At 38.9% G+C, this 27882-nt stretch overlaps 1 protein-coding gene across 7 annotated transcripts in view; it reads right to left on the reverse strand.

Annotated features, from left to right (window-relative positions):
* Window positions 1-27882, reverse strand: part of MYOM1 (myomesin 1) — a 79951-nt gene that overhangs the window by 33755 nt on the left and 18314 nt on the right. For 3 of the 7 annotated variants that reach the window (XM_065832027.2, XM_071804212.1, XM_071804214.1), the window contains 16 exons: window positions 22388-22480; window positions 21364-21452; window positions 21171-21233; window positions 19407-19571; window positions 18659-18820; window positions 15070-15211; window positions 12547-12746; window positions 10842-10898; window positions 10338-10462; window positions 8705-8888; window positions 7520-7694; window positions 5037-5158; window positions 3847-4173; window positions 2046-2242; window positions 1155-1281; window positions 249-433 (listed from right to left, as the gene is read on the reverse strand). In XM_065832027.2, the coding sequence (XP_065688099.1) occupies window positions 249-433; window positions 1155-1281; window positions 2046-2242; window positions 3847-4173; window positions 5037-5158; window positions 7520-7694; window positions 8705-8888; window positions 10338-10462; window positions 10842-10898; window positions 12547-12746; window positions 15070-15211; window positions 18659-18820; window positions 19407-19571; window positions 21171-21233; window positions 21364-21452; window positions 22388-22480 (2413 nt within the window). The remainder of the gene's footprint in view (window positions 1-248; window positions 434-1154; window positions 1282-2045; window positions 2243-3846; window positions 4174-5036; window positions 5159-7519; window positions 7695-8704; window positions 8889-10337; window positions 10463-10841; window positions 10899-12546; window positions 12747-15069; window positions 15212-18658; window positions 18821-19406; window positions 19572-21170; window positions 21234-21363; window positions 21453-22387; window positions 22481-27882) is intronic. The other 4 variants (XM_065832029.2, XM_065832030.2, XM_065832028.2 and 1 more) reach the window with 3 other exon arrangements.

Genomic DNA, 27882 nt, shown 5'->3' on the forward strand with positions numbered 1-27882 from the left:
TCCTGTGTTGTAAGAACCATATTTGGTTTTAGCAGTGTTTTCTTCTTATTTTTAGGCTTGTCATACCAGTCTTCTGAGTTACTGTCTTGTTTGACTATACAGGCGTGACATGTGTATATCCTCAGCACAGCATAAACTACTGTGTATTTCATTAAACGGAACTGTGATTACCACAGGATGATGCTATCAAAGGCTAGCTTCCTCAAGATTATACTGTTATACCAGTATTAGAATCATAAACTATTTACCTTCAAGTATTTCTTTTGAAGTGGCTTCTCATTGACACTTCTCCAGCGTTCCTCCTTTGCTTCAGTTTCCTTCATATCAACATAATAACCAGCTATGGGACTACGACCAGTGTAAACTGGTTCCTTCCACAGTAAAACCAAAGAGTCCTTCCTAACTTCTGTGCATGTGACATCATGGGGTGGCCCTGTAAGGTAAAAGTTGGAGTTGTGGTATAAAAATAAATCCCCAAAGGGCTAATGCATTAGATTTCAAAAAACAAAAGCAGACACCATGTTGTACACCCAAAGCTGACATAGCACTTGTGCTCTGTATCGTATCTAGACCAAATATAAGTACAACCTATGCCTATTATAAAGACTAGCCCAAAAAACAATCCAATTTGTTGAGATTTGCTATCTTGATCAAATGTTCATGAACAAACAAAAATCACAAATAATTTCTAAACTCAGGGAAGTAAGTTAATTATTAAGCTAATGTGCTGCTTCAAGGACTGATCTAAAGTCCACTGAAGTCAATGGAAGTTGTTTTCACTCATTTCAGTGAGCGCCAAAAGGCCAGTGATCTGGCCTTGAAGTGACACATTTAGATAAGGGTTATGGGACCTCATTCTTCTCTGCCTTGTACCTTAGACAGGTATTTATGTCTACCATTTAAACTAGGAAGCAAAGTGGTAGACACAGTACAGAAACCAAGCAGGGAAGATAAAGAAAATACAAGCTGCTTGTAAAATGCTACTGATTAGATGAGCATCGTTTAATGTATCAGTGTAAATGTACTAAATCAAAGTGATGGACATTCAAGCCTGAGTTTGAACTCTGGAAACTGAAGTCATTAAGAACTTAGATAATTGATCACAGAGCATCCTCAGGCTGTGAGTAAACTCCACCTCCCACTCAGGATCCTACCAGGAACAGCAATGGTCCATTCTTCACATTTGAAGGGTTGGCTGGGTAGGGAGGGTGTCCCAACCCCAGCCAGATTAGCAGCAGCCACCTGGAACTGGTACACCATGTTTTCCTTCAGGTTTTCAATCTGCAGAAACAGTTAAATGGTGCTTGTTAACTTTGGATTAATGTTTTAGGTGAAAGTCAAAAACACAATTGTTCAACACATGAACATGCTTTTAAGTGCCTGAAGAGATGAAAGCATTATTGACATCATACATAAGGTGATAATTGTCTTGGGTTTTCTTCTAATCCATGGTGGAGAATACATGAATGGTCTTAACATGCTCAAATTGTAAACCCCTTTTCCTATTGATACTTTGGTAGTCAGGGAGGAAGCAGGGTATTGCTCAACAATCATATTAATCTGTCTCGTGATACAGAGCAAGTTCACTTAAGGCAACAGTTTTCCTCACAGTGGGGTGAAACTCAGTCCTGGCATTGCTTTTCATTTGTAAAGCAGCTCAGCAAGATTGTGGCTAGCACTATCTCTAAACTGGGTCAAGAACTGATCACAAAACACAGCTGGCACAGAGCTGCACCAGCAAGCACTGGGGTAGGTCCACCAAGCCCAGTAGGAATGCTATTTTTTGTGACGGTCTGTCTTACAAAAATTCAGGCTATGTCTAGAATAGTGCATTCACAGATGACAGTTGGTGCCAGACTAATAGATAAGTGTACAAATAATTTTGCATATAAGTTTAACAGAGCTAAATGACTTTATCATCATGGCTATAAAACCCTCTGAACAGCAATCTGTACACTGAATCATAGTTTATCCCAATCTGCCTTCAAGATCTGTTTTGGAAATGTTGTCTGCACCCAGAACAATAACAGAAGTTAACCCCTTACCCTGTATGCCCTCTCACTGATGGCCTTGATGTTGGCCTCCATCCAGTTCCCAGGAACTCCATTAACCACTTCACGATAGTTCACATAGTAGCCAGTAATTTCAGTTCCGCCAGTGGCTTTGGGTTGTTTCCATCCTAATACCATTGAGTCACGAACACTCTCAAGTACCATGATGTCATAAGGTGGAGATGGAGCAGCTGTTTCAATGCAAATAATACATAAGCAGGAAATAATATTTCAATAATCAGACTGGCATTCAGTTATTGTATTCAGGTGGCTCCCATACTGCATTTCCTAATTAGGACAATATTTACGCAGTCAAGGGAAGTTTTTGAAGTTGGAATAGAAATGCAGGACAACAGCTCCCATAAACCAAATGAAAAAGTCCAAACTGCATAAGAATTAGTTTTCAGGATCATTTGTTTTTCGAGAAGCAAGCTGATACGTAGTGAAAGAATGTGTTGCAAATGCAGCTCTGATGCAAGTGATCAGGACTTGCTTTAAAACTGTGAAAAACAGGGAACTAAAACTAACATTACAGGAAAAGTAAAAAAATTGGAGATGCAATGATTTGTTTTCTTTTGCTGAAAGCAAAACCTTTTTCACACATACAATTTTTGTTACAGTTCCTTTTTTAAAATAGGCTCACATTTTTCCCTTCTGAGAATGGACTTTATCTGTTCATTCTTTTGTTTTTTTCTCTTAAATTTATACACTGTGCAAATTTTATCATTGCACCCATCACATGATCTTACCTTAATAGAAGGAAGCGTGATCATAGGCACTGTAGACTGACCAGAAATGGAACATGACTGTTACTGGAACTTACATTAAAAAATTTGCTGCATAGTCCCCTTTTAAAATGTATTTTTAACAATACAGAAATCATTAACTTAATCCCAACCTATTTTCTTATAAAGCCTTTTCTGTACCTAGTAGGGAAATGCTTGCCCACACCCAATATGTCATGCACTGGTGAAGAGCCCTACTTGTGACCCTGAAGTCCTGCTTTTGATGCAAATCCTACATAATACGTGTTTCTTTTTGTCTTTAATGTTTTATATCAGTGTCAGCTAGCCCCAGGTGCCTCTGCTTTGTTTGCTGTTCAACCATTTGCACAAGCCTTTTGAATCTCACTTGAGAGGCCTGGAGAGGAATTCAGTTCACTGGCCAGGTACGAGGACTTAAAAGAAATTCAAGCTCTACATTTCTTGGACACAATGGATGTTTAGGTGTTGACAACATAAAATGTGATTTTGTACATGTGCATTCACCTTGATAGGTTTTCCTTTTTACTATTGCTGTCAGTCAGAGATACAACACAACATTCATTATCACTGTGTCTCAGAGGATAAGCTGTAGCTTAGGCATAAATCCACAAAGGCTCTTCATATATCCTAGTACAACACAGATTTTCATGCTTACCATCACAATCAGATTTTGTTTCCTTTACACACACGTAACCCAGAGATTGAGTAACAAAACTCCCCCAAAATTACTTTAGAGATTTAGAAATAATACATTATCTTGAATACATTAATATGTAGTCAAACAAGTTATTAAATTAGTAAATTTATTTGTTTCACTTTCAGTAGCCACTAAGTTTGTAAAGTGGTCTCCAATACCATTACATGAATAATGATCTTAACAGAGAGTTGAGCATGTAATTAACAGGTCTGATGGCAGATGCATCACCAGAGAGTGTGTGGTGATGGACTTGTGGCATGGACAAGCAGAGGTTACAACTGTCTGAAGTGGATGTATCAAAGCAGTGAAATCTATTGATTTTATTAACTCTCACCTATATCTTTCTTCTTTGTCATTTTTTCCAGTGCCAAAAGATCCCTGGGTCGAGACTTACGTGTCTGCTTAGCAGCAACTTTTTGTGGTGCAGATGTGACAGCATCCTTAACCATTTCTCTCATGTTATTGTCTCCTGTACTCCCCAGTTTGTCAAAGCTATTGGGTGCTGCGTCTCTATTAAATTTAGCATTGCAGTTTAGCAAAGCATCTGTGTCAAAGATAGGCTGGGAGGACTCATGCATTCCTTCCCAGCTGGCAGTGCGGTCTGTTAGTCCACCAGCTTTACCACTCAGTTCAGGACACACACCATGAAGCAATCCTCCCCCTATAATTGCCAGAAAACAGCAAAGACATTTTGAATTAGAATACATCATTTTTTCTTCATTTAGTCAGCAGAATGAAGAAATGCGTACAGTGAACAATACAGCCAAAGTATGACAAATCACAGCTTGTACACACAAAATGTTAAGCTTGAATTCACAAAAATTTGAAATTAATAGAATGCCTCTCAACCTGCTCACAAGTAATACTCTTTTAATAACGTCTGCTTTTTAGAGCAGAAGAAATTTGGAAAGCTAATAGCAGTCTTCATTTACTACAGTTGTTTTCATTTTAGATCTTCCAAGTCATATTTCTGATCCTTTCAAGATGATCTCATGAAATTGCTCTAGGCCACATCTCTCCGCTCTAAGGTTGTGAGGTATGTGGTTTTGGTATTTATGGATTAGTTCAGGCAGTGGCAACCAGAAGTAATTCATCAACAAAGGGAGGACACACAGGGTTATAGAAGCTTTACAAAAGACACATTGCACTGATTATTAGCTTTAGGTAGGGAAACAAGTATCTTAGGAACTGACTATGTAGGATGGTGTGCATTAAAGGTGATAAATACCACATTACGGAATCAGGATGACATTCCATTTTCCAGAATACCTATGAAGTGAGGTTGGCAGTGCTGTCTTACAGTGGTTCACAAGAAACACCTGAAGAAGACTGGATGGTGAAGGTGAAGTCTACCAGTGTGCAGTGACTGTGAAACTATGGGGCTGTGAGACCATAGGATCTATGGACAAATTATTACTTGTGGACAGCATTGTAAAACAAAACAATTAGTTACAAATAGTTGCTGAAAACATCTTAATTTTAAAAATGACATATGGTTGAAAAGTGTAATGGAAAATAGCTTACCAATGGCTGCTTTCACTTCTATAGGCTCCGAATCCTGTGAAAATTCACTGAGTCCTGCTGCATTAACAGCTCTGACTCTGAAAATGTACTTCTCACCATTGATAAGCCCATGGCAAATGAATCTAAAACAAACCAGTGAAGGAATACTTAGCAAATATTATGAAGAAAATAAAATCTTAAAAGGGGAAAAGAAAGCATTTATTGCATAAAGTATATTCTGGTTTCTGAAAACTGAGAATAAACCATTACCACAGTCACTTAAATGAAGGTTGGAGAATGCAGAATGTATCTAAGCACCTCACTCATGTAGTGAAGATAATGTCTAAAATCATATCTCTTTAGACATACCGTTTACCAACACTCTCCTTAAGACTACCGAAGATTTTGTGTTACCAGAATGTCTACCTTACTTCTGCTAGTATATACAGTCCATACTTCCTAATACACACAATGTGAAAATCTGCAGAGATTAGGTCTATATTTGCCTGTGGGGTCTTTTCATGACATAAGTAAAAGACACCTGTAGCACAAGTTCCCATAATTCGCTTCCAACCATAAATGAAAAAATTGCAGTGTTAAATAAATTACAAGGCATTGTAAAAGAGCTAAAAAAACAGTCCAATTTTTTATTTCACTTTCTTTTTTCTATACATGACAAAATAATTTAAGTCAGTCAAACTCTTCCATTAGAAGAGTTTTTCTACTGGATTACTTAATGGTCACATAAAAACCCTCACAAATTTTCTCTGATGTCCACTCTGAAAATACAAAATTTCCCAAGACAGCAATCTCTTTTTCAGAAAAAATGTGATTTTGAAATTTAAGCATTTTATGTAAAACAATATTTATTTTTCAAAAGGTATTTTAAGTGTATTTTATTTAATGTTACTTTTATTTTGTTTTATTTCATACTGTCATGTCTTGCATTACCAACACTGACATCGCACACCAATGAATGAAAAAAATGTAATGGGGAAAACAAAACGTATTTCAAAATAATTTTTTTTCTTTAGGAAATAAAATAAGAAAAAATAAAATAAAATAAAATAAAATAAAATAAAATAAAATAAAACCACAACACAAAACAACAACAACAAAAAAAGACCAACAACAAACCTAAATCAATATTTTCAGAGCAGAATTTTCCCTACCCATTTCAGAAGACTTGTCCAAATCATTTGTTTTACCAGAATATGTGCAGAAAACAAAATCTAAGAGATCAAAATATACTGCATAATGCAAACTATGAGATACAGTGAATCCTTTGACATTGACTCAACCAGAAAAGCCAAGAGTTAACAGAGGGCCTGTACCTGACCACATCATACGTCATCTCACATCGACTAAAAATGCAGTAGTAGGAACCTGAACAGTGTCATTACAATACAAAATATATTAACTCAGAAAAATGTTTGTGTTTCTACAGTGAATAATGATCAGATTTCATATTTGAAAACAAGCAAACAACAAGAAACTTCACCAACACTTGATGCAACCACAATATAAATGATAGAAGCATATATGAAATTATATAATATTGGCACACACAGCTGTTGCAATAGAAACGCACAAAAGAATCCTTAAAGGAAATTGTTGTGCTTGTGTTCAAGCAAGTGGACGTTTAGGTACTTTTGATAAACTAAGCATTTACAATGCCCTTCTAAACAACAAGGTTGAGTCAAGAGTATTTGGCAGAGCCTTAGTTATTACAATAAGGGTTGTCATGGACAGCAATTACAAATAACGATCAGTCACAACAAGCAGGAACTCCTTCTGGATTGACACCGCTCCACTTGAGATCAAGGTCTGCAATGACTCCTTTAGACTCTGAAGATTATATCCTTATTCAAACAGAACCGAATCTGATTTAGCTTGCAAAGTTTTAAGTCTTGATTATTTTTTCTGACTAGAGACTGAGCTTCATGTCAGTAAGAAATGTGAGTTTATAGCCAATATTTAAGAATATTCATCAATATCTTGATAATCTCAAGTGAAAGAGCAGTTAGAAAGTAATATTGTTAGTGTGATACAGTCCACATTTCCTCCTGACATTGTAGATACACAGTCCAGAAATGTTTACAGCAGTCTTCCAAAACAAAGGACTTTGCTTCCAAACATTACGCAGTTTAGTTTTCCATATTTGTAACTGCCGTCATTCCTCGTGGTACTGTTTTTCATCAAACTGATAGGCTGTATTATAGCTAAAACGAGTGCACTGCTTCTCTTTTATTCACTATCAACGTCCATGTCTCCTCCTCCTTAACTTAGTGTTTCTAGTATAAGGCTGATTACAAATTATTTTGGACAAGACTTGCAGTTTGAAATGTGTTTTTATAACTTCTATGAACTTCACCTGAAAAAGTGATTCAAGCCTGCTGGCAATCACAGAGGGATTAATTCTACTACTGCTAATGGCTGGAAAATACATATAACCAGTAAATCGAAAACTGGTGACCATAGTTTCCATGCTTTAAATCCATTACCTAGTGCCTTTTACGGGATTGTTGTTGCATGGTTCCCAATGACCAGATCCGACTACACTTGCCTCAATGTAGTACCCAACCAGCTCCTTGGCATCTGGGGGCTCTGTCCAAGTGACAACAACTGAGGTGTCTGTATTCCTACTTGGCATAATACGGCCAGGAGCTTTGGGAATATCTGTGGTGGAGAAACAGAAATAACTTAGTGACCAGCCAGTCAAAATTTACAAATAAATGACATTCTGTTCTTGATTATATCAACACAATTAGTACAGATTTAACCTCCCAAAACTACTCTGATTTCAGTCAAGTAATCTGGTGGAACAGGACAGGATCAGTAGGTTCAAGCCTTTGGTGGTGAGGTTCCTCATGTCTCCATTACCTATGGTTATGGGCATTTCCTTCAAACTAGATATAGTTTCTTCCCTTTTGCTGAACATCTACACCAGAATGTGGTTTGGAGCTTTCTAAAGGGAAAATATGTTAGGTACACAACGAAATATTTTGTGCAGCCCACAGAAGAAGTCAGAAACAAGTGCCCCTGTTAAGAAGCAAAATGCATCTCAGATGTTTTTCAAGAAGAGCTGTTTTACTCTCCTTAAAGAATGTTGTCCATGTGCATCAAATTGCTTTGAGAATTCAACCAGTAAGGAGTAAACAGATACAATCTGGGAACTGGATTCAAATATGTGTTGCTATTTGGAAACAAATTGCTAATGTAGACATAGCTACTAATGCTTTACTGTGGTGAACATCTTAGCTTTTCCTCCAGTGGAAATGGTCTCTGCATTCATGCAAGTATTAAATTATTAATTTTTGTTTAATTTGGCAAAAAAGGAAGGTTAAACTCTGCTGATGTCTGGGCTTATTTTCAATAAAAGCTCTAAGTAAAACAAAACATTTTTGTACTTCCTTGAGTTTTAATTTTCTTTCACTGTTTGTAGCCTTTGCAGTTCTTGGCATCACTATTTGCAGCTCAATTTCCTTGGCTTGCATCTGTCATTTGACTATACATTAAAGGTTCAACAACACAAACCAAAATTATTTTAGCTAAAGGGAATATATCACTGACTACTCTTCATACTTGAATTATGTACTTGGCAGCTATCTGCCTTCAGAGAAAAGGATTACATCATAAACTGAAAAGATCCTATGGAGATAATTTAATACATACGACCACACACTTACCAAGTTTGTCATCTACCACAGTGGCTTCAGTTGCTTCTGAAGGCTCACCAATTCCAGCTGAATTGCAACAGCGAACTCGGAAGCAGTAGGATTTGCCTTCAGCCAAATCAAAAACTGCAAAGCGAGGAGACTTCACAGGGATCTCGGTGTTCACCCGTTGCCAGTCCTCTGTGCCAGCAACGCACTGCAGTCAAACCCAGAAACCATATTTGGAACAGAACTTTCTGAAAGCTGAGTGTCTAACCCAGTGAGATTTTCTATGTGGACCACCAAATGCACGTCTGCTGTGCAGAACAGGCAGTCATGTTCCGTTTTTGGGCCTTTCCACAGAATGAGCTTTTTCAAAGCTTACAAATCTGCCAGATGTCCACCTACTTCAGAAAACGTACATAAAATTTTAGTGGGTTTAATATATCAAAGCTAAACTCCACCACAAGGAAGTGATGTTATTATTAACCGCATCCAGTTGTGAACTGCTTTCAAAATAAGCTCTGCAGACATTCAACATCTTCCAAAGAACAAAACTCTAACATTACCACATTGATTGTAGATGCTCTTGTGCCACTCTTGAGAATATTTTTTGGGTGTTTTCCAGAATTAATCAGGATCTGACCTTCATTTTCCAGAAAATTTAACATGTGCAATTGATTTGTGAATTGTTTTTATTTCTGTGGTGAGAAGCTCTACATACCATGTTCAGTTATACAATTAACATTAATGATTAATTTTTGCCTGTGACTTACTGTAGGGATAATTTAAATTAATGGTCCTCGTTTCTGAGGGATTTCAAATTATCAGGAAAATGCCACCTGACTATGTGACATTAGTACTCCGTACTCAGCATGTAATAAGTTATTAAAAAGCTTTCTTACATGGAAACTCAACATTCATATATTCATCCTAAGTCTGTTGCTAAGTGAAACTCATTTATTTAGACCAGATTTCATAACAGAGATGAAATACACATAATGGGAAGATATTTATGTCTCCCATGGTGACACCTCTAGATTGACAGGGAAAAGCGTCGATAAAAAAGTTTGTGAGCCATGAGATACAAGTAAAAAGGGTGATGGCATGAAGAATTCTCTAGGCTAGCAGCCATGAAAGAAAAATCTCAGAAAAGCAGGACACTGAAATTAAAAGTGAATCTGTTCTAGGAAAGAAATCTTGTCATCTTTGTTGCACTGGTGAAGCAAGTGCTGATGCCAAAGAACTCTTGCACAATGCCTCCATCCAAAATGTTAACGATCTGTCACAGCAGACAAGCTTAATTTGTACAAATTTTATTATCTATATGTATATGTATTAAACATTTATATAAATATGTGACTATGCTCTGTGCTTTCTTATTATAGAGGGAGTTTGTCAGCCTGTCTACTCCAGTGTAGGTCAACGACACAATTCATAAAAGGATATTACAGTGTGAGACATTCTGCGTCTGCTTTCCTATACCCCATTTCTTTTCTTCCTAGTTTATCTAATCTACAGCGACAGTTACCTCGATGACGTACACAAGTTCTAGTCCTGGCCCTAGTTTGAAAGTCCCAGGTGGAAACGAAAGCTAACTAAAAGAGATGGCAAAACAAATATAAAATATCGCCAAAACATGATTCTGATTTTTGTCCAATTTTACCTTTTCCACAAAGTACATGATGCCCTCATGGCCCCTCTGTCCAGGAGGTTTCCAGCTAAGCACAACATAGTTCTTGGTGGCTTCAATAACTTGGAGGTCTGTAGGTGGACCAGGAACAACACCCTCTGAAGAACAGGAGAGAAGAATAGGAAAGGCAATTGGGACTTAGTTCCTTCGTATTTGTATCAGAATTAGTGCCGTAGTTAAAATACAGAAGTATTAATATACCTTGGCACCTGATATCTCTTCAAATGTAGAGTTAAAAACCTTCTAAATATTGGGTTTAAATGTCCTCTTTTAACTCTAGGCACATTTATTTCTTAGGTCCTGAATAACAAAACCTCACCTCAACTACCAAGTTGTTGGGAGTTACTCAAGGTCAAAGTGACTCTCAGAACAATGAACTTTGGGTGTGTGCCAAAGTCCGCTGAACTCATTGGGGGTTTTTCTAATTACTCAGCCAGCTTCACATTAGACTTTTGTAGACAAAAGGGCTGTGGTTACCTGCAGGTTCTTCCTCAGTGACAATAATCTGCCCAGTCCAGGGAGCAGAAGGGTGACCTGAAACAGATACCAGAAATATCACAGATATGGGACACTTTGGGTACTTTTAAATATGAAAAAAAATTACTTTTTCATGGTTCAAAATCAACACTTGCAAGATTTGCATGAGCTCCATTTTTGGTCATTGGTGTCACTGCTGATCATACAGCAAGCTAATTACCCAAACCAGCTGCAGGCTGAGCAGCTTGAATATTGACAGCAGCTAAGCAATTAATATAGAAAGAAAAATTAATATCCTGAAACATCTAGTCCTTCCTGAAATGTCACTGAAATCACCTAGGTGACAGAAGTATTTGGCTCACTCAGCTCATTGTTTTGGGAGAATTAACTTCAACTTCATTTTCCATACTCTATTCCCTTGGTTTAACAGCTCACTCATTAAAGGAAGAGCCAAATTCCTTCAGGCTGCTCTTTGCCTCTTTTTACCCACTTTCCCTCACATTACCAACTTTTAAATCATGGATCACAGTCAGAAACAGAAACTGCTCTGCCTGACTCAACGTATCCACTTGATATGGTTTGGGTGGTGCTCTCAGAGCCTCTACGTTATCATATTCTTGCATCCAGCTATCAAAAAGGTCAATGCACTTTCAGAGATAGTTTTTGCCAGTGCTGTTCTCCACCTCATGTTGCATTGACTGATCTGTTTTGGAGATGCAAGCAGAAAGGGAGCAAGTGGGGAGAAAAAGGATCATGAGGGACCATAGGAGGACAGATAAGGGGAACATGCCACTGAGTCCAAATTTCGACTCCTGAGACAGCTTCCAGGCTTCCCATTGCGAAGAAGACACCTCCCCCAGGCTCCTGGTTTCACATGTCTGCCTGAGCACAGTGGTTCATGGCAATGCCAGACCTCATTCCTTCAGCCTTTTGTTTTTATTTTGAATAGGAACCTTGATCATCTGACTTCAGTCTGTAGCTTCCAGCATTATACACAGTAAGACAGACAAGTTGGGACCACAGGAGCCTTGCAGATTTGTATAAATATCCCTTAACATTCGACCATTTAGAATAGTAAAACTTCAGAAACAAGTAGAAATAATTGGATTTTAGGCATATGATTTTGGCATATGGGTAGGGAGGGGGATTTTGAATAAAACTTTAGTTAAAATCCTCAGTAAAACCTTTTTGTCTGGACATTTCCAGGCCACCAGAAAAATATTCCTGGCTTGTAAAATATTAACTTTAAAGAAGAAAGCTTGGGATCTGTTAGGCTACCCTGGTATTGTGCTGATGTTACTGCAAGACTTTGATTGTCACAGGAGCACAGAATCAGCCAGCCATGTCTGTGGCACAGAGAGAGACTATTCACAGCATCCGATCATATTTTTTGTTGGCTGAAGAAAAGCAAGTCTCTTCAGGCAATTAAGTCTCCTGTGTCTTTTCCCCCCTTCCTGGAATTTCAGAGCGTAGCACCACAGCCAGTCAAAGCCATGAGAGCAGATAGAGCACTTTGTGCAAATAGCACTGAGATTATTTCTTCTTGGCAAAGCTGTCTCCAAAGAATATTTTGTTTTTGCATTGCTCCCTCTAGTGGGATTTCGAAGGTTTATGAGTCATACTTTTTTTTTCTTTTTATTTTTTTTTTTTAATTAAGTTGTGACTTCTTGAACCACTCAGGCCACCTGCAAAAATCGCATCTTACTTCTAAGCCTGGCTCTGTCAGCAGGATCCAGAGCAGCCACAGGCTCCGAAACCCGGGATGGTAGGCTGATGCCTGCTTTGTTCACAGCTCGGACTCGGAAAATGTAGGAACGGCCTTCAATCAGACCAGTGACAGGAAAACGAGCAAACTTCACAGGGGTCTCATTGCACTGGGTCCAGTGTGTGGTGCCAACCTCACACCTGAAAAACACAAACAACAAGAGCAGTGCTGGGAAGAGAAAAACACAGACTCTGGACATCCACCTCCTTTACAGCTTCACCATCTGTTCCTGTTCATTGGCTGGTCAATACCAGTTTTATCAGCAGCTCATATACTGGTGACACCCAAGCAGCTGCACCAAGGGGTCAGGGCTGAAGTACCATCTGGGCAGGCACTAAATCCCTTGCAGCTGCACCCCTTCTTTCCTGAGCTCAGGAAGGGACACAAGCAGAACTCACTTCACTGTCCAAACCCTCCAAAGTATGCTTAGGGAGTGTCAGCTTTTGCATACTTGAAGAGACATGAAATACATGTATCATTTGCAGTTGCCAAAAGGCAATTAGTTCATCTTTCATGCACAGTGCTCCACTGTACGTTCTGCAAAATGACGGGCTTCATGAGGCATGGAGACCTCTGTTGTGAGTCCTGTGACCAGCCCAGCACACAGGTGGCTGTGAACGGGGTTAAAGTTGGGCACTCAGCCGGACCCTGCTTCAATCATGTCTGGGGCTGCCAGGGAATCCTGCCGTTGACAAGGCCCAGCATGGTGGTGCTGGCAGGAGGGTGATTTCTGGCAGAAGGAAGAGATAACCAGCAGCAGTGATGAACCACAGCAATTTCAGCTCAGAGAGCTTTGAGGAACCTCTGGGAATGGCTTCCCAGTATCCAGCAACATGGTCAACATGACCAGGAACTAGCAGCCCGGGAAAGTCTCCTATTGCTGCTGAGATATCCGCCAAAGCAAATGTTACGGTACCTGCCTGGATTTCTTGGTACACGCAATCATCTCTTTCCTGGGAATTGTTACTGCCTTGCGCTGGGCAGTTCTGTGGTTCTGGTTTCTGCTTGGGGCAAAGGATGCCCAAGCTTTGCCTTTGGCATTGACAGACTGGTCCTGCTGCCTCGGGCGACCTGCTCACTCTACAAGGCAGTCAGGGGCTACCCTGGCTCAATATTTGGATGCCCAGACACCTTAGGTAGGACTGAATACCAAAGAGCAGTAACACAGCTTGGAATTTAGGAGCAAATGTAGAAAGGAGGTGAACACAAGAGAAAAAACAAAATACCATTTGTCTCGCCATTACTCTCAGTGCTAACATCCCTCAATAGCCTAGTTTTAAAATGAGATACTATATTTTTCAGAGTCTAGTCCTGTCTTTTGTTTAGGATTTTCTAACAAATATTTAAAAGCTGTAGCTTAGACTTAGCACAGTGTAGTTACAGCAGCAACTGACACTCATAAGTTATCAAACCAGTAAAACTGTATTTCAATTGAATATACTGATGTTAGATATTTCACAAAGCAATGCTCTCTTTTTACACATACATAATTTATGTATATGCAATGGCATAATATAGTGGCATATTTACTGGGTTTTTTTTACATTGCATCTGAATAAACCCACAGGAAATCCGTATTACTGATAATGTATTCTGTTACTGAAATTCAAACAAATATTACCAGCTCTAAAGATCATTGCAAGTCTCAAAATACTGGCTGAATTTCTTAAATCCCAAACTTCTGGAATTCTGCCACTGTGTGACACATTCAGGTTTCATATTTTTAAAAAATATTTCCAGTTCTTATTGTTGCAGAGAAAAACATGTAAGCATGATCTGCATGAAGCTTGTGAATCTAAGACCTTGGAAAACAGTGCTGCATAAAAGAAACTGAAGGCACTTTGAGATAATATTCTGGTTTCTTGTACTTTGTAACTATTTGGAAAGATGCAGGAGGGCACTGATACAGGAGCCACAGATGCCTGATGGAGCTGCTCCTGTAAGCTACCAAACACTGCAAAGTCCTGAGGCCTCTTAAGCCTCGCTGGGAGCAATAAGGGCTGAGTTACACAGTGTCTTGCAGAATCCTTTCTATGTAGTTAAATCACAGAATCATAGAATCATTTCAGTTGGAAGAGACCCTCAGGATCATCGAGTCCAACCATAATCTCACCCAACTCTAGCATTAAACTGTGTCCCTAAGAACTGCATCTAAAAGCCTTTTAAACACCTCCAGGGATGGTGACTCCATCACTTCCCTGGGAAGCCTGTTCCAATGCTTCACAACCCTCTCCGTGAATTATTCTTTCCCAATATCCAATCTGAAATGAAGCAGGACGTAGCTATTGCCATTAAAGTTAGATCAGACCCAGGAAATTTAAAGAAAAAAGTAATTTTCTTCCAGCCAGCAACAAGAAGCAAAATAACCATTACCATTTTATCTCATGCTTTTCAATGCGCTTTTAGGTTTTTGAGTTAGAAAGCGCAACAATCTGAATTCTCCAGTCTGGCTTGCTCACTGACCTGTCAATGAAATATCCGAGGATGGGGTTTCCTCCATCGACAGCAGGCTGCTTCCAGGAGACAATGACATAATCTTTGTTGGCATCTAAGCACTGCACATCCAGTGGTGCACCAGGGGCGCCAGGGATTTCAGCATCAGCATCTATGAGGATGAAAACATACATTTCCAAATATGAACCACAGTTCTTTCACAATTATTAATCTTTAAGGAAGGAACTCTGTTCCTACTGAGCCAAAAAAAAAAAAAAAAAAAAAGAAATTGCATCACTGGCTTCAAAAACTATTTGTTATTTGTTGTTATATTGCCAGTGTTTTCCTAGCTTTTGGTTTTCTCTTTGCCACATTTACAAATGCTTAATGTTACAGCACACTGTAAATGTAATTCACCTAGGCATTTTGAATTAAATTAGCAACATGCATTCTGGTTAGGTAGCTGCCAGAGACATAACTGAACCAAAAATTTGGCAGACTATATATTTACCTGCTATTCTACTTTGGAGAAGATGCTGATATCTTGCCTTACAGCCAGGTAATAGCTCAATCAAAAGTATTCACCCATTGGATGTACAATACTGAGTTAAATGTCTTATTTCCATATATAGTCCTTCATTGTTTCTTTTTGGCTACCTATGAACTGCAAAGGTGTCAAAGCCTTTTGAAGTTAAATTATATTACACAGACATTATCGTTGTGGAATTTAACCTTCATAAGGATGAGCATATTGTTCCTGTCAAGTGTTTAATCACAAATCTCGTGTCAAAGGGTCTGGACTCCAGCTTCAGCTTCTGGACAATTCTTATCTAAAGCTTTAAAAAATAGAGCACAGAGCTGGGCACTGAGGGATTTTACTGTTTACACAGTCAGAGCCTGGTTTGTGAGATGGGGTAATTTTCATGTACAGAAAAATAACCTTTTCGGGAAGATTGTATGAAATACTTTCAAAGAAGAGAGGTTGTTTCTCTGCAGAACAACATCAATTTGTACAGTTATAGGTAGCATTTTTCAAGCCCTCTTGTGAGCTACTTCAAAAGAAGACCTGACTTAGACAAGAAAAATTTATATATCTGGAAAAAAATGATTTTGCTAATAAATATAATTCACACATTCGATCTAAACCCTAGCCTTCTTAAAAAGGTTTGATGTTTCAAAGCATTACAGGATTTTGTATTGCAATATACAGTAATTGCTATTTTTCATGCTTTTGGCTTTTAGAAAAAAAGGTCTTACAAGAGTATTTAACATGTTTCATTAAGTAAAACAGCAGCCTTCAGGAAAAAAAAAGCCCACAACACACTTTACACTGTATCTTCTCTTACAGGCAGAGTAGCATCGCATGAAGCTTTTGAAGCTGTGCCAAAGTTACTGAGTCCAGGTTCTAATTACAGCTAACTCGATGCATTTTAAAAAACAATAACTTACAGAGTAAGCAACCTGGTTAACACAACAAATAAGAACATTAACAGTAATAATAAGTGCCCATATTTATTGCTTGACAGAACATGAGGCACCGCAGTTTCTTTCCAAGACAGACTGGGAAATAGCTGGGACAACCAGCATGGCTGGTCAGCATTTGTCAGCGAGGCTAGGGTTTCATGCCCGATGGCTTGCTGACAAATGCTGACCTGCAGCCACAGCAGAAGAGTCACACATACTCTCTAAGCCCATCTAAAGACCTGATCTTATGAGCCTGATTAGTGCATCGCTCACCTCCATTGATACACAGGGATTTCTACATGTGACACAGAAGGAAAGCTGCTTGTGCTTAAATACCATAGCTAGCTATTTATAGCAAATTTGTCTACACTCTAGGAGGAGCAGTGAGGAATATACTAGCCAGCTGAGACTGCAGGGACCATTTAAGTAGGAACACAAAATATAATTAATCCAATTAGAATTTGGCAAACACACCGATTGGATAGTAAGATACTCTGGAGAAAGGGGTAGTGGGTTTGTGGTTAGGTCATACCTGCATTGCTAGAAGATGTAATGGGAATGAGGGCGATCATTTATTTATGCAGCAGCACAATTTAAAACAAAGCTAGATGCCTTGCCACAAATGATCATTTCACTAGATTCTTCAGATGACGAAAACATCTACTTCAGTCATATTTTCTGAGCAGGCTGTTATCTCACACAACTCTGCTGGACTTGGCAACACAGTGCCATTCTGGGCATGGTCTCAGAGCCAAGAATTTCCAGAGCCTTTTGAATTAGCATTTCACACTTTAGCTGCTAAAAGCAGTTGGGACGGATATAGAATCAGCATGCAACCTGATAGCCATGGCTCTTTTTAAAGAAATACTTCTCTAATAGAAATTTGGGGAAGTTTTTCATGGTAGAAGCAAACAACACCCAGAGAAATTAAATTTTAAGTCTATCCTTTGGTGCTTTACTTTAGAGACTCACAGAATGATTGAGATTGGCAGACAACTCTGGAGGTTGGCTAGTCCAGCCCTCAGCTCAAAGCAGGGTCAGCAAGAGCTGGTTGCTCAGGACTGTATCAAATCAGGTTTTGCATATCTCCAAGGATGGAGACTCCACAGGGTAACCTGTTCCAGTGTCCAACCACTCTTGCAGTAAAAAAAGTGTTTTCTTATGTCTAAATGACCTTTCCTGTATATTAATTTGTGTCCATTGCCTCCTGTCCTGGCACTGGGCACTACTGAAAAGAGCCTGGCTCTGTCATCTTTGCTCCCCTCCATCGGGTATTTACACATGTGGATAAACTCTCCATAAGCCCTGTCTTCTCCAGGCTGAACAGCTCCACCTCTCTCAATCTTTTTTCACATGAGAGATGCTCCAAGCTCTTAATCACCTTCAGAGCCCTTCACTAGACTCACTCTAGTATGTCTATGACTCTCTTGTAGTGGGGAGCCCAGGACTGGCCCCAGCACTCCCAATGAGTCTCACCAGTGCTGAGCAGAGGGAGAGGATCACCTTTTCAACCTGCTGGCAAGGCTCTTGCTAATGCAGCCCAGGATGCTGCCGTCCTTCTTTGTGACAAGGGCACACTGCTGTCTCATGTGCACCTTGGTGTCCACCAGGAACTCCAGGGTCTTTTCTGAAATGGTGCTGTCCAGACAGTCACCCCCTGTACTGGTATATGAGGTTATTCTTCCCCAGGTGTAGACCTTCATGTTTCCCTTCCACTGTATTTTTCCTGCATTGTGCATTAGAGAGAACCCTTCAAATGGCTCACAAAATCTTGATGAAAATAGTGCAGTTTAGCTAATGAAGAGATGGTGACAAAAATAGTTCTTTAAGTTATTATGTGGATTTTTGCCTCTTTGTGACTTATGTTCAGTACTCTTCACAGGCTGAAACTGAGAAAGAGGAGTGAAGTTACACCAATATCCTAAGTTTCCTCCTCAGAATGCCAATGTGATTTAGAAGTCTTCTAGCATTTGACACCAGTGCTTGAGGTATGCATTCAATTTTTCCAAAGATAACAACTGGAAGGTGTATTGCTAGAATCTGTTAATAGAAAATAATTATTCTATTTTTATTGAAAAAAAAAAAAATCTAAAATGATTTTGCCAGCGTTTTCCTCATTTCTCTGGTGAATTTCATTCACAAGACAATATCCTACCTCGAACAAAGACATAATTACTGTACTCTTCATAGTACTCTCCCATCACCACTCGTAGAGTGTAAAGACCTTCATCTTCCTTGTTTGCATGAGTCAGTGTTAATGAAGCTCGCTCCCCACTCCAGTGCATCTGCACCCATTTGGACGGTGTAATAAGAACACCTAGAAATTAGAGAATTACATTATGAGAACTAGCTGGATCTACTGAGGAGCAGATTCTGAATATGGGGAATAGACAGATTGGAAATACGCAAGTGACCATTCTTATTATGCAACTTTCAGTCTTCAAAGACAATTGTAAATTCCAGTTAATTCCGCTCTCATGCCAATTTTGTCTTAATTTTCAAAGTGTAACTTTGGAGAGCAGCATCTTTTTTATCAGCTGTTGCACAACACATTTGTGCAACTGCTTAAGAAATATCTTGGCATATAAATAAATAGTAAAAGCTATGTGGGAGATGAAGATGGGCCACATAAGTGTTGAAGCTGATTGAAATGCTTTTAATTAAATTTTTTTTTTAAGAAAGAAAATATCCATAGAAGACATTTTCACAGTGCTATGTCTATTTTCTAACTGTGGTTCCATTTCAAAATCCTAACTTTCAAAGAACTTTTAATAGAAAAAGAGAAAATATTACTATTTAGAAATCTGAGAAAGTGATGACCAAATCACAATGTTCACATATGCCAAAATAGGTAAAGATCGACATGAAAGAAGTCTATATTTCTTCTTGTCAAATGGTCTCACCATTTCTGTACCATTCAATGTCTGGTTTGAAGCGCTTGATATCTGGACTGATGACAACTGTGCAACCCAGACTCATTGTCTCTCCTTCTCTCCCAAAGGCAACATCGAACTTGTCACTAAAGCTGATTTCAAACCTGGAAGCATAGCCATGAGGTGTAACGCCAACTGCATAAGGGAAAAAAATATATATCTGTTTACTTTTTTTCTCCTTTTGTAGTGGGAGTAGTAAGAAAGAATACCCAAAGATTATGAATACAAGCTCAGGTAAAGATTAAGATGTAAATAGAAACAATATCTATTCAGCAATCATGTTCAGAAGTAATTGCAGTGTCAGATAATCCAAGCCCTTACTACCACAGAGAATCATCTGTTTCTTTATTCATACAACTATAATTCTTACAGCTAGCGCATTCTATCAGAAAAAGGTTCCTGCAGATTATCATCCCAGAATTTCCAAAATTTGAGATCCAGCATTTTATCATTTTATAATAAGATTTGTTTTGTAAGTGAAACAGGCTTCTATTTATAATTAATGAATTGTTCAGGTCAGGCTGATATTCAGCTTACATGACTCTTTCCCTTCCCTGTTTTAACTCCTTGCTCCATTCCAAAGCAGTCACGTGTCTACTCAACCTTCATTTTTATAAGCTAAATAGGTTTTTTAGGGTGTCTCTTAATATAAAATGAGCTCTCCATTCCTTCATGAATTCAAGTAGCCTGTTTCTGTACTTGTTCCTGAATTTACCTTTTCTGTTGTTGTGTGACCCAAGTTATACAGTATACAGAGTATCCTTACACTTCTGATGCATGCACATGTCACAGGGGCTTCCAAATTTCTTTTGAAAACATCTCAGCTGATAAAATCTAGGGTCACATTTTCCTTTTCCACAACTTCCCTACATTGGCAGTTCACAGTCTTCCTGTCATCAATGAATATATGTAGGTCGTCATCTTCCTTTCTCATTATAAAGTGTTAAATCTCAAATTACATTGGAAACTTGTGGCCTTGCATTTTGTAATGCAGTGCACAATCTTGTTTCTATTATTTCAGAGCTTCAGTATATAAATGAAATCTTGTGTGCCTTTGCAGCATATCCCTGATTCTATTTGTGCTGCTACACTAACAGAAATGTCCATAAGTCTCATCTGCCAAGACTTCCATGCACAGGGATGCATGGAAATGCCCCCTAGCGCAGTTCACACATATCACATATGTGGATAGACTGTCTTAATACTTCTCATCATGGAAGTATCTATGCAATACTATAAATCATTTCAAAGTGTGAGAATCTCAGGTTAGACAAACTAAATTTTTTACCTTGAAATATGCAAATTATTCGAAATGCTTTCTGGCCCTTTGATCTTTCCTACACATTTTCAGAATGCCTGAAATCGCATAGCAGCAGACAAGAACACTTAAGTCAACTACTCTACTCAAGCACATAAAGCCCCTAGCATTTTTCCAGACCATGTTTTACATATTGCAATGGATGAAGTGTTTCTCTCTTTGACAGATTTTATTCCTCAGCCAAGGGCAATATTAAAAGGATGTTTCTTATATAAGCAAATAGCCACAGACCCAGCAGGCGATGCCATTTTCCCCTATGGTTGAGGCTAACATCATCTGAAACTGTAGAGCTCAAGACCTTTGTAAATCAGGCCTGCTTTGTTTTTAAATAATGTTACAAAATATTCTGCTTAGTCATTTGTCATGGTGCCACAACTGTAAATGAATGTGTCAAACAAGCATATATTGCAACTTACAGCCCATAGGCATGGAAGAAGTTCCAGCATACAAGAGACTTGCATCAATTTCTCCTTTGTACCCTAGACAGAAAGAGAACAACTCCCATCACTATCACTAAAAGGTAAAGGCTCTCTGAACCACAAAAATGAAATTGTCAATGTGCATCTTAAAAAAGGAAAGTTTTTAAAAAATAATGTTTTTCAAACCTACTCTTTACCACGAGGGATGCATAAGCTGAAATTTCTCCTTTAACATTCATAGCAGAGGCCCGATACTGAGCAGTGTCATCAAAATCACATCTAAAATGATAGAAATGGTTAGGCAGAGCACTCATTTACACTTTGACCTACTCTTTCCTATGTTTTAGATCAAAAAAACCTCTCAGAAATCTGTGTAAAGACTGTAAACAAGTAAAAGCTTGAGCAACAGACACAGCAGACACTGGACTGATTGTAGCCATTAAGTTTTTCCCCAGTGTTAAATATCCAATGTTTGAAATAAATGTCTCTCTTCAAATATCACTTACAGATTTGAAACTGAGAATATAGTGGAAGTAGGAAAAAACTGTCTGATAATATTTATCCAAGTCATTTTGAATTTACTGTCTCCTATGGAGAGATGCCTAATGTGGAAGCTATAGAAATGGTAGATATCATAAAGTAGTTTCAAATGGGACCAAACAGTATCTAGGTTGTCAAATCTTGATTGTTGCTGATTGTCAGATGAGGTGATTAGATCTCATGATTTAAATGTGTTTTTAACAAAAAATGACGGCGAAAAATTCCAGTTTGGAGGATGAATACTGTTAAACTTCTTTCTTGTGTATAAGTGAAGACTTCTGAGTTCTGTTCTTCATTTCAGTAAGAATCAGGAACTTTTCTATATTTGAAAAACAGTTAACTGATATCTTTTTACCCTGAACTAGATTTTTTAATTTTTAACTGTGTTCATTCAGCAGACAAATGGAAGAAATAATCACAAGTGCCCCACATGTCTCTGACTCAGCCATAAACAGAATAATAATTCAGATAAGTTATTCACTTAGGTAAATTGCATTTCCTCTGCTAAGGAAAACCAGAACTGTTTCAACATTTACTAGATAGCATTCACCTCATTTGTACAAACTTGATATCTCTTATCCTTACATCTCCTGGAGATATGTTCACATTTTGCAGATCTCAATCTATAGCAACATTTCAGCTTAAGTTATTTGTTAAATGATCTATTCCCTTACGTGGTAATCTCCAGTGAGTGCAGCCCATATCGACTTTCAATTATATACTTGCCAGGGTGAGTCTGTACATTGATGGGCACGTTGTTTTTGTACCTATGGAAGAGCAAAGAAACAGTATGTCACAAAGGAAGCATATAATTACATGCTTTAAAAGGTCAAGCTTGGTGTTTCACATATAAAAGCAGTTTCTCGTGTTTTTACTAGGCTAATTTTGTGGAAATACATTACATGTCTTTGGAAACTTAACCTCTTTCTCTTTGACCCACTCCAGGTGAATTTTATTTTCTAATTACAAGGAGAAAATAGTTTTGAACAGGATGAAGATCAGTTTATACTACCATGAAATTCAGGTTACTGCTTGTTAAGGAACAGAGGAGTCACATGAGCAACGTCTCAGAGTTCTGTGAGTTTCAAACAATGAAAATTCTGTAGCATCCTTACCTACTATGTATTGTCCACATTTTGTTCAGTTTACCTTTACAAGTCTATACTATGCATGTTTTCTGGTACAAATATTTCTTCAGGTAGGAAAAGTTTCCTGTTCAAAATTCCCAGTAAGTAATTTGAAGGAATGAACTGCTTAGTAGTGATCTGACACTGCTTTCAGAAATCATATAAACAGCTTGAGAATTCCAAAGCAAGAGTTCAGTGGCTCATGGTAGATTCTTCCTCAGCAGTTGTTGCATAAAAAGTCACTCATTCTGGACAATACATGGTATAACCAAGTAAATGGTCCAAGTGAATCTTGTCTTTTTTGAGCATTAATAATATGGAACAAACTGTCAATAGGAGTCCAATAAAACTGAATGCTGAATTGTGTTAGGTACATTTGGGATTAATTTGAGATCTATAAAAAAATAACATTCCCTAAGATGGTGTCCTCCTTTAACATAGCTTTCCCTGTGCTCCACAAGGTAACTGGCTGGATGAGTGGGCCCAAAGAGTTGTGGTGAACAGAGCCAAATCCAGTTGGCGGTTGGTCAGGAGTGGTGTTCCCCAGGGCTCAGTATTGGGGCCAGTTCTGTTTAACCTCTTTTTCAGTTATCTGGATGAGGGGATTGAGTGCACCCTCAGTAAGTTTGCAGACAACACCAGAGGGATCTGGACCAGCTGGATCATTGGGCTGAGGCCAATTGTATGAGGTTCAACAAGGCCAAGTGTTGGGTTGTGCAATGGGGTCACAACAACCCCATAGAGCGCTGCAGGCTCAGGGAAGAGTGGCTGGAAAGCTGCCTGGTGGAAAAGGACCTGTGGGTGTTGATCAGCATCTGGCTGAATATGAGCCAGCAGTGTGGCCAAGTGGCCCAAAAGGCCAAAGCACCCTGGCTTGTATCAGAAATAGTGTGGACAGCAGGACTAGGGTTGTGATCATCCCCCTGTACTTAGCACTGTTGAGGCTGCGTCTCGAATCCTGCGTTTAGTTTTGGACCCCTCAATACAGAAAAGACATTGAGGTGCTGGAGAGAGGGCAGAGAAGGGCAACAAAGCTCATGAGGGGCCTGGAGCACAAGTCTGATGAGGAGTGGTTGAAGGAACTGGGGCTATTTAGCCTGGAGAAAAGGAGGCTGAGGTGAGACCTTATCACTCTCTACAACTACCTGAAAGAAGGTTGTAGCATGGAGGGTGTTGGGCTCTTCTCCCAAGTAACAAATGATAGGATGAGAGGAAATGGCGTCAAGTTGCACCAGGGGAGGTTTAGATTGGATATTAGGAAAAAAATTCTTCATGGAAAGGGTTGTCAGGCATTGGAACAGGCTGCCCAGGGAAGTGGTTGAATCAGCATCCCTGGAAATATTTAAAAGACGCATAGACGAGGTTCTTAAAGAAACGGTTTAGTGCCAGAATTAGGTTAATGGTTGGACTCGATGACCTTGAGGGTCTCTTCCAACCAAAATCATTCTATGATTCTAGGTACATATATAAGGGAAGCAGAAATATAAACAATGATAGAGAAAAGTATCTTCATCTCATTTGAATAAGCCTTTATCTTCATAAGTCATAACAGATATCCAACCAAAGAGCTTTGCTTCTTCCTTTCAGCTTTTAATGGTCAGTTTCTTTCAGGATTTTCAATCAGGAAAGGAAACTGGTCTGTTGTCAGTGGTGTGTCCCTCTTCACCACTTCACCAAACAAGTCAGTAAAAAGCAATTTTATTTTTACCAATAAAATTATGCATTTAATATGCCTTGAGATGAAGCTATATCCACAATAAATCTGAAAATTGCCTTTCAACAATTTCAGTGTAATGGAATAAAGAATATTTCCCTGGCTGCACATATGTGGGCACAATAATACACTGGGATTTTTACAAGTGCCAAAGTGAGTGAAGATTATAAGCCTTAATGATTTTCATCTCAATCTTCCGCCCAGCAAGATGTCTATGAAAAGAAATTCAATGCAGGGCAATATCCTCTATTCCAGTGTTCAAACAGTTGCAGAGATGCTTGACCTCATTACAGGTCTCCTACTGCATCATCCTGACTTACATCATAGGATAATACATGGGTCCACTAAGACTAAATCCATTTGCCACCACTTTCCACCTCGTCCATGCAATGGTGCCCACCAGACTGATCCACCTAGGAACATCCGGGCATCTCTATAGTCTCCACACAGTGTCAAATAGTTTAGAAAGCAGAAAAACTCCATCAGTTCCAAATATTTCCAGGGAATATGAAATTCTGTGAGATGGAACTTGACTCCATAATCTCTCTAACTTTTCTTCAAAGGGTTGGGCAACACTTGGATCCTGTTGGCAGTGAGGGCATTTGGTAGCACATGGTTCTGGGCAGAAACAAACCAAGTCAAGCAGCAGTGAGAAGACTTTAACTTCTTTTGTCTTTGTTATCAGGTTAGTAAAAAATAATTGATTCAATTGTCACTTATTTGTATTCCTCAATGGAAAGAATAGGGCTCATGTGTTGAAAGGACTGCTTGTTATTTCTGGAAATACAAATTCCAGAACAGCCAAGTCATTAGCTAATGTTGGACTGAAACCTCCCACTGTCATTATGCACTGATAGTTTATGCTTTCTGCTACTGGTTTCAAATGTCCTGGGTTTTCCATGTGCTTTCTTCCAAGGGAGTCAAAACAGCTGCATCACACAGGAAAGTTTTCTTTAGAGAAAGTTCATGAAGCTTTATAATTTATCATGAAAAGCATGAAAAGGTCTCCATTGCTTATACAAAGAATGGCTGTTTGGAATACATGACTGAAATTTAGTTAGAAATGCTGAATGAGAGCTGACAGATCCAGATCAGCACCATTCTGTATCTCAGAGCAAAGTCACCTGCTGAAATGGCTGTGATCTCTTTTTTTTTTTTTCCATTAGTAACCTGTGGAAAACTGAAATCCCTTTGGAATTCAGAGGTATTAATGATGTATTAATTTCCACCATCCACATTTATCACTGAGATGAAAGGCTGGTTCACAGTGAGAGCAAAGACAGACAGCTGGAGTCTTGGTTAAATTACGTCAGGTTTTTGGGATAAGTTTAGTCTCATTCAAAGTGAAAATGGCCCTGCTATCACGTTCTTGCTTACGACTCAGGTTACAGAGTTGGATGACAGCCATGAGAGTAGCTGACAATTCCTTATGTCCAGCTCAGATCAGACCCAAAGGATTTGTCTGGAATCCTCTCTAGGAGGAATGTCAAAACAAGTCACTCACAGTGGTTACACTATGGGGAAAATGTATCTGTGCAGAGCCTGGCTACCGGTTGTCATCGTCCAAGGACAGAGAACAAGTGACTTCATGAGCATCAGCTCTGGCCTATTAATCACAGAATCACAGCATGTCAGGGATTGGAAGGGACCTCAAAACATCATCCAGTCCAATCCCCCTGCCGGAGCAGGAACACCTAGATGAGGTTACACAGGAAGGTGTCCAGGTGGGTTTTGAATCTCTTCAGAGCAGGAAACTCCACAACCCCCATGGGCAGTCTGTTCCAGTGCTCTGTCACCCTCACTGTGAAGAAGTTTCTTCTCATATTTAAGTGGAAACTCCTATGTTCCATTGCCCCTTGTCTTATCATTGATTGTCACTGAAAAGAGCCTGGCTCCATCCTCGTGACACTCACCCTTTACACATTTATAAACATTCATGAGGTCACCCCTCAGCCTCCTCCAAGCTAAAGAGACCCAGCTCCCTCAGCCTTTCCTCATAAGGGAGATGCTCCACTCCCTTAATCATCTTTGTTGCCCTGCGCTGGACTCTCTCCAGCAGTTCCCTGTCCTTCTTGAACTGAGGGGCCCAGAACTGGACACAATATTCCAGATGTGGTCTCACCAGAGCAGAGCAGAGGGAAAGGAGAACCTGTCTCGACCTCCTAACCAACCCCCTTCTAATACACCTCAGGATGCCATTGGCCTTCTTGGCCACAAGGGCACAGTGCTGGCTCATGGTCATCCTGCTGTCCACCAGGACCCCCAGGTCCCTTTCCCCTACACTGCTCTCTAAGAGGTTGTTCTCCAATTTATATTGATACCTAATGTACATCTTAGTAGCAATTTTAATCAAGTCCTGAGATTAAGGGTTTTAAGACCAAAATAAACACAGAGTCCATAAAGCCAAGTATGAGTACTACTTAACAACCTGATATAGTAGATATTTTCTGTTGTCTCCACAAATAGAATCTCCATAGGATTTATTCCTAATTAATGCTTAATGCTGAACACAAGCTCCTTTATTGTTCATTTTATAAACACATTCACACGTTTTATATACACATTCTAGAAGTATCTTTTAAATTAAATAATAAGCATCAAATCTCATTTTATATTTGAAAAAAACGTTATTACCTATTATCTTAACAACTTGATGGTATCTGTGTAACATGAAACAGATAAGAAAGCTCAGCTCAGCAGATGATGAGACAGTAAAGCTTCAGAAGTCACTGTTAACTAAGCTAAATTCAATTCCAGTCAGACTAAACTTTATTCTTACAGTAAAGATTTTGTCATAATGAGTAGAAAGCTTCCAATGGCCTCTAAAGGTTTCAGAAGATTTGGATGCTCCTGGATCTGTCTGCAGTCTTTCACTTCAATTAATTATTATGTGTCTGCTATGAACACCCTACATCATGAGATTTCAGTTTCATGGAGATTCAGCACTATAACTGCTCAGCAGCCAATCAGCCAGTTCATAAACAAAGCACATGTTAATGCTTTAGGGACATTAATGGCATTTGTAGACTAAACAGAAGTCTTTGGAAAACATGATTTCGAGGATAGTACTGACAATAAATTAAGCTGCTATTTTTCCTTTATCAGGAGACAGAAGAATGCCTTGATGTCTCCATGCAAGGAAAAAAAAAAATCTATGTATTCTTATTGTTGTTACACAAAGAATTATTTTTGCTTTTAATATTTTGCTTTTTTTATGTACAAAGTGACTTGAAAGGTGTTTTGCAGGCCTCTGTACCTGATCATTTTTATCAAACTTCTATCGTTCCTGAAAAAACACCACATTCACTGAGGTGACTTAAGGTATTGG

This window comes from Patagioenas fasciata, chromosome 2 (genome assembly GCF_037038585.1).
Source record: "Patagioenas fasciata isolate bPatFas1 chromosome 2, bPatFas1.hap1, whole genome shotgun sequence".
Taxonomy (NCBI): Eukaryota; Metazoa; Chordata; class Aves; order Columbiformes; family Columbidae; genus Patagioenas; species Patagioenas fasciata.